General features: G+C 39.1%; 1 protein-coding gene across 3 annotated transcripts in view; it reads left to right on the top strand.

The window, feature by feature from the left end:
• Positions 1 to 16,626, top strand: part of wwc3 (WWC family member 3) — a 62,417-nt gene that overhangs the window by 18,741 nt on the left and 27,050 nt on the right. For all 3 annotated transcript variants that reach the window (XM_037535110.1, XM_017698158.2, XM_017698157.2), the window contains exons 2-4: positions 11,590 to 11,699; positions 13,197 to 13,400; positions 14,644 to 14,720. In XM_037535110.1, the coding sequence (XP_037391007.1) occupies positions 11,590 to 11,699; positions 13,197 to 13,400; positions 14,644 to 14,720 (391 nt within the window). The remainder of the gene's footprint in view (positions 1 to 11,589; positions 11,700 to 13,196; positions 13,401 to 14,643; positions 14,721 to 16,626) is intronic.

Here is a 16,626-nt window from a genome sequence, read left to right as displayed (position 1 = left end):
CGTTGTGCCCATCTGCCTCTCATAGATCATATAAATCCCACATATAAATCCACCCCTTGATTCGTGTTGTTAGTGATTTATTACACTGGTGTGTAAATCTTAGAATGGACTAGCGGCTAGTAATGCCTTGTATTTCACCCTCTCAGATGAGTTACTGTAGGCTTTCATTAATGTAGATGTGGGTTCAGAAGCCTAGGTGTATTTGGTGTTGGCTGCGGATAGATAGTGTCTAACGGTGCACCAGTAGTGGCATTTAAGCACAGTATTGCAGTAGAACGTACTGATACCACACAGTATTTGATATGCATATGTACTACTCAGTGACACATACATGTGTTCCAGTAGATGGATCTTAAGTCAAGCGAGCAACACGTTGCGTTGTGGGATTATTTCGCGTTTGTTTCAAGCACTAGTGAAAAAAAATGCACATTGAAAAATCTGTAAAGCCAGTATTTCGAGGGAAAACACTAGTAGTGGGCAATATATCGTAAATCATTCATACAGTATTGCAAATCGGTGCAGATGATCTCCTTTAGCTGAATGGCTAGATCAGGCTTGGCTGCATTACTTGTATGCACCATATGTTTATCTTTGTTGTATTCAGTTTTGTGTTTTACTGTTTTGTGCAATAAAATCATTTAAACTTCACTTACTAAAAGTGATCAGGCATTCCAGAATAATGAGCTTCTCTTTACTTACCTTAATCATGTTAATATCAGGATTTGTAGCCGCTTGTCAAGTAGTTGGGTTGCATAGTTGTTATCAGCTTCAGCAGACATTTCAGGATTGGAAGGGAAAAAGTGGTATTGGGGCACTACTGAGAATTGACAGATGAACTGTGCTGGATTGAATAGCCCTGCCAGTGCCAAATGAAATGGTTTAATCTTGAAGCACTGATCATAATGAGGGGGCTTGCTGGAGTTGAATAAGTGGAATACATCTCATCAAATGGGCTTTGTAGTAAAAGGGTGGTATTTGCATATGCTTTAATGCTGATTTATCATTATCAAACTACTCAAACACTCAAGAACTGCACAACTCTCCCATCACATCACCCAATGGAAGTGTCTATCATTTTATTCTAGATTTGTCACAGGATTGGAGATTAATTCATTTTCCTCTCCAATATTTGATGAATATTTTGCTGTCTAGTAAATTTCTACATAGATGGGGAAAAAAAACTGTTTAAACTGAATGAAGATTAAAGTAAAGTAAGTCATGATGCCATGTAATCTGTTTGAGACCAATAGAGTTCCCTAGTGCAAGATTGAGTTGTTAACCTGCATATCCAGCTTTTAAAGCATTATATTGCATGTGTTTCATGCTATCACCACTCGTACATATTTATTTATAGTTAATAGATGTACGTCAGAAGGGTTTGTACCAATTCTCATTGCTGAATATCTCCTATGTGTGTGGCATAACTCGCCATGTGCAAGGATTTTGCTCCTCTTAGTATGTTTGCCAGAAATGTTGGGGCTCAGATCAGTGTTCAGATCATAATTCAGCCTGCCTGTGTCAGACTGGGTAGCTTGAGCAGTTTCAGCAGTCCTATAAGCCATTTCTCATTAAACAAAATGCATTTATCTTAGAAAATCCTGTGATTTTTTTTTTTTTTTTTTTTTTTTTTTTTTTTTTTTTAAAAGCATATGATGTTTTAGAATACCTAAACAAAGCTTGTTCTAGTAGTTCTTAAGAAAATGTTCTGAAATTCTTACTTCATTTTTTAAAAGACTGGGATCTGCTTACAGGCACAACTACCAAACACTCCATAGGTGCTGTAGTTTCTCAATGACTGAACTGTGTGTTTAGACTGGAATGGCCAAAATGTGGTGCTGAGGAATGACAGGCATGCAGTGGGGCTGAGTATTAAAATCGGTGTGCTGCGTATTTACTTCATTTTAAGCAGTTTCACTGTGGGTACATGAATCAGTCCCTCTGACTCACCGTTGTGCAAAAAGCAGAGATGCTAAACTCCACCTTAAACATTCTTCTCTATCTAGCAGAGCTGTTAGCAGAAGCACATAACTCTGCTAGACACAATGGGTTGTGATATCGTGTCATTTCTGACGAACTGCATGTTGCTGTGGACTTCTCATTGAAATAAACTATATTTCCAAAAGTATTCGCTCATCTACCTTCACACGCATATGAACTTGAGTGACATCCCATTCTTAATCCCCAGGGTTTAATATGATGTCAGCCCACCATTTGCAGCTATAACAGGGAAGGCTTTCCATAAGGGTTAGGAGTGTGTTTATGGGAATTTTTGACCGTTCTTCCAGAAGCACATTTGTGAGGTCAGACACTGATGTTGGACGAGAAGGCCTGGCTCACAGTCTCCGCTCTAATTCATCCCAAAGGTGTTCTGTTGGGTTGAGGTCAGGACTCTGTGCAGGCCAGTCGAGTTCTTCCACACCAAACTCGCTCATCCATGTCTTTATGGATCTGCTTTGTGCACTGGTGCACAGTCATGTTGGAACAGGAAGGGGCCGTCCCCAAACTGTTCCCACAAAGTTGGGAGTATGAAATTGTCCAAATTCTCTTGGTGCTGAAGCTTTAAGAGTTCCTTTCACTGGAACTAAGGGTGTGAGCTCAGCACCTGAAAAACAACCCCACACCATAATCCCCCCTCCACCAAACATTACTCTTGGCATAATGCAGTCAGACAAGTTCCGTTCTCCTGGAAGCCGCCAAACCCAGACTTGTCTGTTGGATTGGCAGATGGACAGACATGATTCGTTGCTGGAGAGAGCATGTCTCTGCTGCTTTAGAGTCCAGTGACTGCGCTTTATACCCTGCATTCGACTTTTTGCGCTTGGTGATGTAAGGCTTGAATGCAGCTGCTCGGCCATGGAAACCCATTCCATGAAGCTCTCTACGCTGTTCTTGAGCTAATCTGAAGGTCATATGAAGTTTGCAGTGATTTGACTCTGCAGAAAGTCGTTGACCTCTGCGCACTATACCCCTCAGCATCCGCTGACCCCAAACTGTCATTTTATGTGGTCTACCACTTCGTGGCTGAGTGGCTGTCGTTCCCAATCGCTTCCACTTTGTTATAATACCACTGACAGTTGACTGTGGAATATTTAGTAGTGAGGAAATTTCACGACTGGACTTGTTGCACAGGTGGTGTCCGATCACGGTACCACGCTGGAATTCACTGAGCTCCTGAGAGCGACCCATTCTTTCACTAATGTCTGTAGAAGCAGTCTGCAGGCCTAGCGGCTTGGCTTTATACACAGGTGGCCATGGAAGTGATTGGAATACCTGAATTCAATGATTTGGATGGGTGACTGAATACTTTTGGCAGAGAAGTGTATATGGGGAATGTGTTCCAGTAGGACTGGACAGTATGACGATATTTATTACGTTATCGAGATCAGTTACATCGCAGTATTTCATGAAGTACTTTTCTGAGCATATAGTGGACTTGTCAGTACTTTAAAACACACAACTGAATGTTTGCTGGCACAGGGAGCATAATTAGTCCTGAATTATTGACTTGGAACAGTGCAGTATGTGAAGTTGAATATGAATCATTAGATTAATTGTTTTTGAAGTTTTTTTTTTTTTTTAAGTGTCATTACTTTGTCCTTTCCACTATAAGATGTCAGAAGAAATGTATTTTGTGACTGTTCCTGATGTATTGTAATTTTTTTTCTTTTTTTTGCAATGTTGCCCACATTTAGTTTCAGTGGTTTTTAAGTTTATGATAAAGTTTATGAGCTCATGCTTCCTTAGTTCTGATTAGGGATATATAAAAAATTTCAGCCGCTGGTCAAAACAGAAAAAGAAAAATTTGACAAAGATTGGAAAAAAACAAAGATTAAATACGTCTACAATGAAGTGTTGAAGTTTTTAATGAAACTTAACTTAACGAATAATTTTTACGGTAATGGGGGGAAAAAATTATTAAAAATAACCCCATTTAATATGCAGAACACAGTAAAACAGCAAAAGCTGAAAGGAAAGTCCCTCACATGCCAACAGCATCTGCAGTCTCAGATTTTGGAATCACAAAAAATGTATATAATGTAACTGAAAAATATTGGAATTAATTGCCACAAACAACTATTTTCTTTTTATTCAAGAATAGCATTTCTCAACATAAAATAGAAAAGAATTTTTGCTTTTCTTTATCTACAGTACATAACATCATTAAAAGATTCAGAGAATTAAAATCTCTGTATAAAAGGGACAAGGCCAAAAACCAGTATTTGCAGGCCATGATCTTTGGATCCTCTGTTAGCACTGTATTAAAAACTGTAATGATTCTGTAGTGTAAAAGCACTGTCTGAACACAGTTCATCACTGCATCCACAAATGCAACTTAAAACTCTAAAACAAAGAAACCATATAGAAACACGATTCAGAAATGCTGCCACCTTCTCTGTGCCCAAGCACATTTAAAATGGAAGAAGATGTGATAACACAGTGGTAAACATGCCCCTGTCACAACCTTTTTGGAACATGTTGCTGCCTTCAAATCCAAAATTGACATATATAAAAAAAAAAACAATGAAATTTTCAGTTTCAGTATTTGATGTGTTGTCTGTGTAGTACTTTCCTTTAAAAATGTTTTACATGATTTGCATATCGTTGCATTCTGTTATTTACATTCTGAACTTAGCCAAGAATTTCCATTTTGATGCATCAGTAGTACTTGATACTCTATGCTAAAAGGAGGGTTGAATGACTTGGAAAAAATATATGACTGGAGTTTTTCTGACCTACATTGTGGCTAAGATCAAAATGGAAATTATATCTGGCCAAGAAGACCAGCATATCAATGTATTTCCTGCATTCAGGATTAAATTATAAATACAGTTTTCCAGACTGCCAGTTAGTTGTGGTTCTTTTGTCATGTAGGCAAATGTGTTTGTTTCCTTTTGATTGGTCAAACACCTCTAAAGGCAGTTCACCAGCTCTGAGTTTTCATAGCTTTTTAGGACAGACTGTTTCATTCTGTTTTCTTCAGTTCAGGTTACTTTTTATATTGTTTCCATTTGCTTCCAAATTGTTTCCATTTGTTTCTAAATTGTTTCCTTTTTTCCATTATAGTGATGTAGTTGCTCAAACTGTTACTGAAAAGTTACTGCATCACAAAGGTGTTGTCTCCCAACGTATTACTTGGTGTGGTTAAAAAATGTGCTTAATTCAACATCTGATGGCGGTGTTTTTATGCTTGTATAACAAAAAACTGAACAACAGTCAAAACAAAACTTCAGTAGTGAGGTGCCTTGATTATTTCTGCTTTAAGTACGAATGCAAAAACAGTAAGGGCGAGGCTTCAGTGTCTGCTCTGAAACTCTTTTCCTGTGCTGCCCGTGTTCCAGACGTCTCGCTCCTGGACCATTTCACTCTCCTGCACATTGAGGATGATCAGTGATTGCATAGATGTAACACATGAGCCTGTCCGTGAAGTTTTAGACCAAGAGAAAAGATGAAATGCGATATCATTAGATTAGAGTGCCTAAACTGGCCTAGACATGTAGGCTTTGCCTATTATGTCTGACCACTGACCTCTCTGTTAGTATTTGAATTAAGAGGGTATCTTGCATCTGTTTTTAATGGCGGCGTTAACCTGACCACAGCATACCATGATCTGTTGACCTTTCTCAACCAGGATTAGAAGAAGTCATGGGTCATGCAGGGCACTGATGCATTTGTGCTGTTGGATAATGTTGGCTGGCTGATGAGTCGGCCCTTTCCCTTTCTTTAAATTAGCATGTTGACTCTAGGTGTTATCATGAAACCAGCCATTAGGCCAGAGTGGCTGGCAAGAGGACAATCCTTTATCTCCAAGCAGAAAGTATCAGAAAGCATTTTTACTGTAAGGATTATTTAAAACTTCTGACATGTCAGTGTTTTTGTTTGATCTACTCGTATAGCTCTAAGCTGGTGTGTGTGTACACACTACTACTGTGGCTGTAATGCTGGGGGTCCTAATGCTACATTACCTTCACTGTAATTACATCACTGTTGCAGTCCTCTATGTGGAAACATAACTTGATGACAATAAAAATGCTATTAGTCATGCAGCCTTTCAGCACATTGGATTAAAAACTAATACATCTCTATTGAATGAACCACATGAACTTTGTCCAAAAGTGTTGACACTAATTCTAATGAATGATTACAGTTTCTTGAAGATTCACCCATAGCTGACACAGAGGTTCAGCTGCAAGCACACCTTGCGTTATCTCCATGGAAAAGCATTACCAATAGCGAGGGGTTCTTTGGGGCTCCTGCACATGAGCCTGAGGTCACCATCCCCAAGTGTCCTCTGAGAACATATTGTGATTTTGTAGTCAGCGTCATGCCAAAATAAAAAATTTAAGGTCTAAGTGTTCAACGTCTATGCCAAGTGTCAGCACTGAGCTGTGGAGCAGTGGAACTGGGTTCTCTGGAGTGATGCTCCATCCAGTCCTGTTGAGATGACCCTTTGAGTGCCGTATGTGATACAAAGCTGATCATCCAACATCAGTACCTGACCTCACTATTGCTGTTATGGCTGAACGCTGTTAAATCCTTACAGCAGTATTCCAACATCTAGTGTAAAGTATTCCCGGACGAGTAGCGGCCGTGTTAATGCGCTTGAGTTCAGTAGAAATGCTGGATAAGCAGGTGTAAACGGAACTGCCATTCCTGTCTCTGAGTAATAGGACAGTTGGCTGCTTGATTGTTTCTTGGCCAATTATGTTTTACTGTGTAGTTAATTCATGCACAAAATAGCTAACAGAAGGTCTAGACAGTCTAGTTGTGCTGTCTGCATCTGATGTGCCTTGTCTCTCAACATGAGGATCAAATGTCCATGTCAGTAAGAGAATGTAATGCTTTTTTTTTAATCAGGGATGAGGAAGGTGTGACGTGAAGGTGTGAACTGCTCATGATTCAAAGCAAACCACATCATCTTTAACACTTGGCAGCATGGGCACGTATCACCCCAAGTGAAACTGGTTCACTCTCTTTACTGACTATGTACTTCCAATGAAGGAATTCACAGAATGAGATCATATGGCTGAAGCAACTGTGGAGTTTTTCAGAGCCAGAATGTGGACTGTTCTTCGTTGCCCAAGACAGTCACTCTATCTGAACCTCACTCTACATGTACTTAATGAAGACAAGACTGATAAAAATCTCTCAGAACAAGCAGAAGTGACTGTATGAAATGGCTGTATTAAGGCCCTAGCAGAGCATGACCAGGGAAGACGGGCAGCGTCTGTTAAGATTTGCGCCCCACTAACCTGGAGTCGTCATCAGTTGCAACAAATGTGCAACCACGCTGTGGTTTGACTGAGCAACCTAAAAAATCACTTCGTGGTAACAAGTAAAACAACTAGTTCTATTCAACCTAAATAAATGCTTTCAATAAATAGATTTTGAGAAACTCTTTCAGTTGCTTTGTTCTGATGAGCTATTTTTACAGTGCAAGTACTAAGTAGGGCTGGGATCACTTACGGACTCCTTCTGCATTCACTTGTTTCTCTTTTAAACTTCGAGTAGGAGACTGAAAAAATGGACGACAAAAGTTCTTTATAAACGTTGTATACATGTTCTTTCTTTTTGTAATAAACATTTTGTTAATGCTTTGTTCAGTTTCATTCCGTGTTTATCCATAATTCCCATTGTATTCCCCTCTTTCTTGCTCTGGCTCTGTCTCATTCACATTGCATTAAAATTCAAGGATTGCACCACCATAGTGACATCACTATCTGAGGTCTGATGTCTTATCTAAGGTTGTTGCTGAGATGAGTCTTTGGTAATAATATTTCTTTTCAGGATCATAGAATTGTTCCTAATTGTTGGTGTATGGTTGCGTCCGGTTCCCTGAGTGTGTTTCTAAAAGTGCATTCATCTTTGCAGTTTGTTATCCTTGGTCATATGACATTGATGCAGTAGTGCTCTGGCTGCCTTAGTGTTCACACGCACATTAAACCAAAAGGTAACCAACAAGATAACTGTAATCAAAAGTCATATTGTATGTTTTCTGGTCTGACTGCACGTGGTTTTGTGTGTGTCTTGTCCATTTAAATAAAAAGTGGTCGCAAACAAAAGATGAAGTTCACTTTGCTCTGTCCGCTTGCCTTTTCAAATTTTCCTCAGGCACCAGAGTGCAGTCACTGCACCATTTAAGGTGGAGCACAAAATTCAGATAAGAAGCTGGCAAATAAGAAGCTGGCTTCAATTTTGTCCAACGTGGGCTAAGCAAACCATTTTTTTCCAGTTCTGAAAGCTGTTTTTTTTTAACTTTATAGCATGATATCCAGCTGTATTCGATACACAGTGCATATCATGTGACCACATATTTGAACAAATAATAATAGCATGCATGTTTTGCATTCATGTTTTAAATGCACTTTTTAAGCCATTGGTATGAAAAGTGCTCTATAAATAAAAGTATTATTAAAAGAATCCTTAAGGGCTATCAGTCTAATTATTTGATGCATACCAGTGTTTGCACTGAACTGTACTAACAGAGCAACTGCACCAAAAGTTTTTTTGAACTGGACCAAAAAAAAGTCTAAGTGCACCCTAAGAGCTCTTAATTCATTTGCATAGTATTTGTTTGGTCTGATCTGATTTTGAATATACGCAGTTTCACACAAATACAAGCCTGATGTTTTAATTATTGTTTTCTAGTGGTGACAAAGGTAGCACCTTAAGAGTTTTTTTTTCTTTTTTACGCCATACATTTTCACATTTTCCTGGTTTGACCCTTTGATCTCTCTGTATTTCCACCCTGAAGCCCAGCTGCTTGAGCACTGTTGCTATGACGTTACCACTGTAGTCTCACTCGAGTAAAGCTTTTAATGGCTGAAAAGTTCCACCGATGGGTCTCTTGATAAAATGAAGTTTTCAGCTACTTCCATGCCGTGAATTTGTTTATCACTGCAGTACATCTAGTCCGAAGTATCACCTGACGAGCAAAACGCAGCGCTGATGCAGGTAATATCAGTGATATTGGTAACATCAATAAAATGGATTGCTTCTTAAATGGAAGGATCTTTAATTCTGTGAGGAAATGTAATTTATAATTGAATTAAAAATTTATTTATAAAATTAGTTGTTTTTTTTTTTTTTCTTTTGTCAAAGGAACATCTGCAGTAAAGGCACCATGAATTGCTGGAATTGTTTGCATACATACATGCATGGTTGATAACCAAGAATGCTTGATCATAATGCGGTGAATGTAGTCCATTACCTGTAGCCTTTCATAGTTAGCCAGCTATGGAGACCAAAATCTTTATCAGCAAATGTTAAAGCAAAAAAAAAAAAAATATATATATATATGATATTGTCTGTTTTCCCAAACAGTCTATATTGAATAATTCAGAGAGGAGTAGTTACTGTTTTATGCAAAAGTTTGAATAGCCCTGCCAAAAAATGCAGGCTTTGTTGATTTTCTGATGGTAAATTTGTTAACACATGCTGCGTGCGCTTGTTCTATTTCAGCCCAATATGTTGAATTCTTCAGCAAATTAACGGTAGTTGTGCATTTAAAAAGTGCAGATGTTTGTTCTCTATAGAGGATGTGTTATAGTACTTTGACTCGGCGAATCAGCAAAATGACCAGAGGTGCCCAAAAATTTGCCTACAACTGTAGATGGGAGGGTTATTCTTTGATGGTGTGTAAAAGAGCTGAGAATTTGGTGGGGAATTCGCTTCCTGTGTGAAACAATAAATCTGCTCCAGCTGGTGGAGCATGAGAGAGGTTATGCGAAGATTCTCAGGGAAGGGACTAAGGATCTGGGAGGTGATGTTAAGCCCCTTCACAGCCAAAGCAAACTGGAATATAGGTTACGTCACCAGTAACCTATCTGGAGGTCTGGTGGTTTGGCTTTTCCATGCTGTCCTTTCTCTTTTTCAAATGCTGTGCTGAACTTTTCTTCCTCTGACACACTTAATGGCTGTTTAAACTGATCAAATAAGAAAAGCTCCACCTCATTCATGGCAGCGGATGAAATGTCTATGTATAAAAGACTTCTCCATCACGGTCTCGTTCGAAAGGAGCTGATTTGTATACGGAAACGCACCTCTGTTTTCCTGCATCGTTAAAGAGGATCCATTGTGGTGCTTTTCCATTTTTTTCCTTTAGAGTGCTTTGTAGCTTTTTCTGCATGTGAACAAACTGCAAAGTTACGAAGCTAAAAGTGTATCCCAGGGAGTAAAGATTCCCACAGAAACCACTTTGCTCAGCTGCCTGAATCGCCTTGTTGGAATCCCAGACGTTTTTCTTCGTTACAAGGTGACGCACCGTCATAGCAAAATCCTTATTGCTCACCTAGTGGAAAGCTTGACGCACTCTCACGCAGAGCATAGCGACTGTAGGAGGGCAGGAATAGCTTGTTCTGACTTTCAGAATTGGTACAACAGATCCGAAGCCATTGTAGGAATAGCCACAGCTGTGTTTACTGTTGCTTGGGAGAGAAGAGTCTGTCTGCAGACTGCAAGACAGGGGCGGAACTTGTAGGAGTGGAGCTTGGATCTACTCAAACAATTTAGTTCTCTTTCATTTTAACTTTCAGTGCTCTGATCTTCAGTTTCAGTGGGTGAACACTATACTATCTCCATCTTTATCTTTTTCCTTTTAATTTTGCTGTATCGTTTGAACGGACCAGTTTTTCTTTACCTGATGTCAGGATTTTATCATGAATGGACCAATAGAAATGTTCCAGAATTGCTAGAAAAAACTCATTACAGTGACTTACATTAAAAGCCGATAACATTTTCACCTCATTTTAGTTTTTGTGCAATATGTAGAAGTTTCATTTCTGCTATTTCAACGGCCTTGGCGCTGGGTGAGTTGCGTTAAAAAGAGGACCTGAGGCTTCACTATTGGCTAAAAGCAAAGGGGCTCTGATGGAGACCTGCTTTGTTCTGAGAGGAATGTGTTTATAGGCAGTTTCTTCCTGCAGAGCATGTATTACACCCATTTCTGACCTCTGGGTGAAGAGATCAGCAGCCGCTGACTGACTGAACATACATTCATGTCAGATCTCAAGGAATTTTCCAGATTTTTCAGATGCCTGTGCAACTTTGCTCAACCAATGCTGTCCTTTCAGTCGATTTCAGCTGTTCTTCACTGTTCATTAGTTGTTCATATTATGTTGCTGTTGTTTTGGATAGTTTTGGCAAACTGGGTTAACTCAACTATCTAGCACCTAGTATTTAGAAACAAGTCACCTAAACCACTTAGTTTAGAACTGTGTCGCATATAAAATGAGCTTATTGTGTGCATTCACTAGGCCTGTCACGATCATGACATTTTAGCTGATGATTAAGTGCCATATAAATAATTGTGATTAAGCATTGTATAAAACTATTAAAGTGGACAGATTGGCTTATTAGCTATCTGTCTTCCTAGCTGTCAATACTTAGTAGCTCCCAAATGAAGACAGACCCAGCTAAAGTATAAATAAACATTTCTCACTGCTGCTCTTCAAAGAAAGAGGATTTTTGTTTTTTCAAGCTATTTTTGTCTTAATAAATGTTTTCTTCTCTTTTTTTTTTATTTTTTATTCTCTCTCTCTCTCTCTCTCTCTCTCTCTCTCTCTCTCTCTCTCTCTCTCTCTCTCTCTGTAGGATTACTAAACCCCTGACCTTTGCGGACTGTGTGGGTGACGAGCTTCCTCTGGGATGGGAAGTTGTGTATGACCAGCAGGTGGGGGTCTACTACATCGACCACATCAACAGTAAGTTAAGCTTCTGTGCTCGTCCTTTCACCTCCACTTAATTATACTCATAATGTGTCCTCAGCTCTCTTAATTACTTACTTTAGTTTTTTTGACTTGTGATTCTTATGAGTAGGGCTGTAATGAAGCCTGCACAATGAATCAGATTTTAACCATGATTTGTAACTCCCTCAGTTAATTAACCTGAATCGACTGTGATATTGGTCTAGCTAAAGTTTGTGTTTGCTTTAGTTGAGATATATATATATATTTTTTTTTTTGTTTTGTTTTTTGTTTTGTTTTTTTGCTAAAACTTGTGAGCATAATTTAATTGCCCCAGTAAGTTTGGTTTGACTTGTATTAAATTGAAAGTGAAAACTTTTATTTTTTGCTATATTAACCTGGTTAATGGTTTAAGGTCATGGCTGTTTGATTGTGGTTTTCTGCCTGTGTCTTTTTTAATTGTATCTTGCTAAAAAACATTTTTAAACTGTTGGATTTTTTTACTTATTTATTTCTGATGATGGTGAACCTCGACCGATCCTTGTTCATAAAGGGCTTGGCTTTCCCTGGATGCTCCACAATTCATGATTTTGCTAGTCTTAAATTGCCCCATCCCAGCTTTTCTCGAACATGTTGCTGGCATCAGTTTTAGAATTAGTGAAGTAGATAAGATAAAAACTAAGATAAAATAAATTCTGTATCTTCTCCTGTTTTAATTCAAATACAGGTCAGAGTAGGTTTTATGAATCACTGCTTTCTGTGTTTATTTGCATTGTACCTGCTCTCCCAAACCTTTTGGAATTGTGTCTGTATGAAACTGCTGCATCAAGGTGCAACAGGAAATGAAAATAAGAAGGCACCTTTGGCTTTAAAGTCATTAGTTTTTTTAGAGTCCCATACACGCCACTGACTGTCAGACTCTGCTTGAATTTGGTAAATGTTCCGTTCACACTTCAGTACCAGCTGGTCCATGGCTTGTTGCCCCTTCAGGTGCCGTCTGATGCAGCTGACCGAGTCCTGAGAATGAATTTCAACCGGTGTATTGAGCCCAGTGTACAGGCCACTACTACTAACTTGTGTTTGTCTTGAGTTTAATGTTTGTTATGAAAATTTATTTGTATTTGAATTGATTGGATTAAAGACCGTACTTTGATGCAGAGATTTATACGTTAACGTTATACGTTCTGAAAGAAAAGGCTGTTTTCACTTTAGTTTGGAACCATTTAGTTCCAAATTGGCTGAATAATGTTAGTCATTAGCTTGCTCTCAGGTGGCTAATTTGCCAGGGCTCAGGCAATGTGGAAAAGAGAAAGCATGCTTCAGATACAAAGTTTTTCTCTTCTAGCAAAAGAAAGAGTTGCAGAGATGTGAGGGGGCAGGGTTTATTGTGTTTTACCTTCCACTGAAGTCCACAGAAGAGAACTGATACAAGGTCCATGTATTCAGATAGGACTGCTGAACTTGTGAATACTTTGCGTTTCAAGCATGCTGATGCTGATGCTGTTCTTCCCTCAGAAACTACGCAGATAGAGAACCCACGGACACAATGGCGGCAGGAGCAGGAGCGCATGCTGAAGGAGTATCTGGTGGTGGCGCAAGAGGCTCTCAATGCCAAGAAGGAGATGTACCTGATCAAGCAGCAGAGGCTGGAGCTGGCCCAGCAGGAGATGCAGCTTTTCAACCAGCTCAACCAAGACGATAACCGCTCCATCACTAGCTGTGAGGAAACACTTGCACATTGAGTGACTGCCAAATTTACGCTACTGTTCAAAAGTTTGGAATCACTTGGTATAATAATAATTGCTGTTATTTTATTCAGTAATAACTTGTGCAGTGTAAAGTGATTTTTTTTTTTTTCAGTAAGTTATGAAATGTGGAATAATATAAATAAATGTTCTATTTATAGTGTTTTTAAATTGCCTCAAGAATTGATTCCCACTTTTCAAATAAAGTGTTTGTGTGTGTGTGTGTGTGTGTGTGTGTGTGTGTGTGTGTGTGTGTGTGTGTGTGTGTGAATAGGTGATTCCAAAACTTTGAATGACCGTGTTTAAACACACAGGCGCAGCACTATTGTGAGAAATTAGGAGCAGCTTTTAACCCCGTCCCTTTCCTCACCTCGGTTTCCTTGACCTCCACCCTTCCTCTCTTTCCTTCTCCCTCCTCTTCATTGGACACTCTCTCTCTCTCTGACTGTCCCCTCCTTTTTCCTCTTCCCTCCTCCTTTCCGCTTGCCCTCGCTCTATTTTTTTTAATTCACCAGTTCTTGTCCCACATCCCTTCTTTTCTCCTACTGAGTAATCCTGCTTTTCCATAAGCATGCAGTAGATTTGGGTGACATGTAGTTTGACAGCCTTATAACACACACACATTTATATTTGCCATCACTGCCTCTTTTTTTTTTTTTTTACTAGAGTGAGTGTTTGTGCCTTCCTGTTTTTTCTCCCCTTCCAAAAACAAAACAAAAAAAAGAAATAATTATTCATCTTCTGAATGTATGCTTTACACAAACGTTTTTAATCTCTTTCTTAGCCGAAGTACATGTGTTTATGGTTTATTGTATTAGGAGTAGTAGGTATATTTAATATTCTATGCACATTTTATACATTAACCTATTTGTGTCAACAAACGTATTGTGTAAATCTGTAGTGTAGTTCTGGAAATTAATTTAGTCCACGATTACCTTGGACAAAATTCCCATTTGAAGAACATGTCAAAGTGTATTGTCGAATGCCAGGCGCGTTGAAGAGAGAGCATGAAGGGAGAAAGTGAGGGATAGATGGAGGAGGTGAAAGACCACGCGCTAACACTCCTCAACCGTAGAGACACTATCCCCCACTTTCTCCTCTGTTCTCTTCAGGCCTGAGACCACTGGAGCAGAGTGGAGTTGGGTTTCATTGCCTGCATTCTTTCATACGTGTTCTCTTCCTCTGTCCTCATCTCTCTTTCTCTCTCTCTCACACAGCTCACTCTGGCTCTTCTTCAAATGCAAAATATGACCCTGACCAAATCAAAGCGGAAATCGCCTGTAGGCGTGAGCGGGTAAGTCATTATCCTCTGAGAACAATGCCTTGGACGTCATGCCTAGGAGGGGCCTGTTTGGGGAGACGTTGGGGCCCCTGATGCGTGCGCTGTGTGCATGTCAGGGGCACCTTTAGGAATGCGATGAGGCTTGGTTAGGGTTAGCAGACTCAGCAGGACATGCTGTGTGCTGTGCTGTAGAGAGAGATTGAGATTGCTGCTTTCATATTGTCGCCGTCATACCACTTCCCCAAACTTATTTCAGTTGGGCTTTGTTTCTTTAATGGGCCAATAGAAATGGTCCAAAATCACTTGGACTAAAATCTTGTTAAGAACTGTCCTTTTCATGGATATGAGGTTTTGTTGTGACAGCGGTTACAGCAGATGGGTTCACCTTGGTGCATATTACTCACATTATGAGAGAAACTAGTTACACAATCAGTATCAAAGAGTTACAGTAGCTATTTCACATGGAAATTTTCCTGCTTTGATCTGTGCTTTATTAAATTGAGTTGCTCTCTGGAAAATGAGCTGAAGCTGAAGTGGCGTGGTGGTATTGGAATGTGTTTTACAGGGTGGTGTGTGTGGGCGGGACCATTTCCTGTTCCTGTGTGTGTGTGTGTGTGTGTGTGTGTGTGTGGATTGGGGGTATTGGTGTGAGACCTTGCTGTTCAGTGGTGACTCAGCTGTTTTTGTTTTTTTCTCTTTTCATGAGTAGACTTCATTGAGGAACGCCTACTACATATATTCTCGTTGGCATGACAAAACCTCATATTTCCAAAATTATAACTTTGGAAAAGCCAAAAAAAATAATTTCTTAACCTTCAGTGGAATTCAACAACTAGAAACACAAGAATTTTTATTCATTATTTGCCATAGTTTCTTGCACTAAATCCATTTAAATCGGACTAATTTTGCTCTCTTTATAATGAAACATGCAGTTGGTCAGTGTAAGGACTGACAGTATCCACATGTTCAGAAAGGCACATTGTTCTATGTTGTGACATAGTGTGTGTGTGTGTGTATATATGTGTGTGTGTGTGTGTGTGTGTGTGTGTGTGTGTGTGTGTGTGTGTGTATGTATGTATATGTGTGTGTGTGTGTGTGTGTGTGTGTGTGTATATATATATATATATATATACATATACATACACACACTCACACACGTCTTCCACTGTGTGAAGACTACTCAACACTATGAGTCTGAAAGGATGTGTAGCTGTAAAGAAGCCATTACTGAGAAAAGAATATAAATTTTTAAAAAACTGGCATTTTAAAAAACTGCTGATATTCTCAGAGCAATTGACCGGTCACCCCAGAGTCTAGACCTCAGTATCACCGAATGTGTTTGAGATTACTTGGATCACGAGAAGCAGAAATGCAACCAACCTCCAAGGCTGAATTTTGGAGGTATGGAAAAATATCCCTGCAGACTTCTTTGAAAACCTGAAATTGAGTCTTCCTGGAAAGACTGGAAGCTGTAATAATGGCAAAGAGTGGACAATAAAAAAAAGCACCAAAATCATAATAAATATAAATAAATAAACAATTAATTGATATTTGATTTTGTCAGTGTGTTCTTTACTATTTCCAGAGCACTTCAATTTTTCTAAATTGTTGGATAATTAAGAGTTTAAGATGTAAGAAAGGTCATTCAGATTGGTTTGATATGTTCCATTCTGGGGAGGCTTATAGAAAGTTATTGCATTAATGGTTGAGTACTCTGCCTGATGCCTTAAACATCGTTTTACGGTAGTTATAGGAATATTTTGGTCCAAAATGTATTTTAACCATACCTGCATAGCATTGTAAGGCAAAATAGTCCCTGAAATAAGCATTTTGTCAAAGATATACCTCTAGTTTACCATCATCAACATACCATTGAAAACCGTTATGGGTTTGTATAGTCAATAAAATGGCTGCATTT

This window comes from Pygocentrus nattereri, chromosome 26 (assembly GCF_015220715.1).
Source record: "Pygocentrus nattereri isolate fPygNat1 chromosome 26, fPygNat1.pri, whole genome shotgun sequence".
NCBI lineage: Eukaryota > Metazoa > Chordata > Actinopteri > Characiformes > Serrasalmidae > Pygocentrus > Pygocentrus nattereri.
This window is presented reverse-complemented; position numbering and strand designations above follow the sequence as displayed.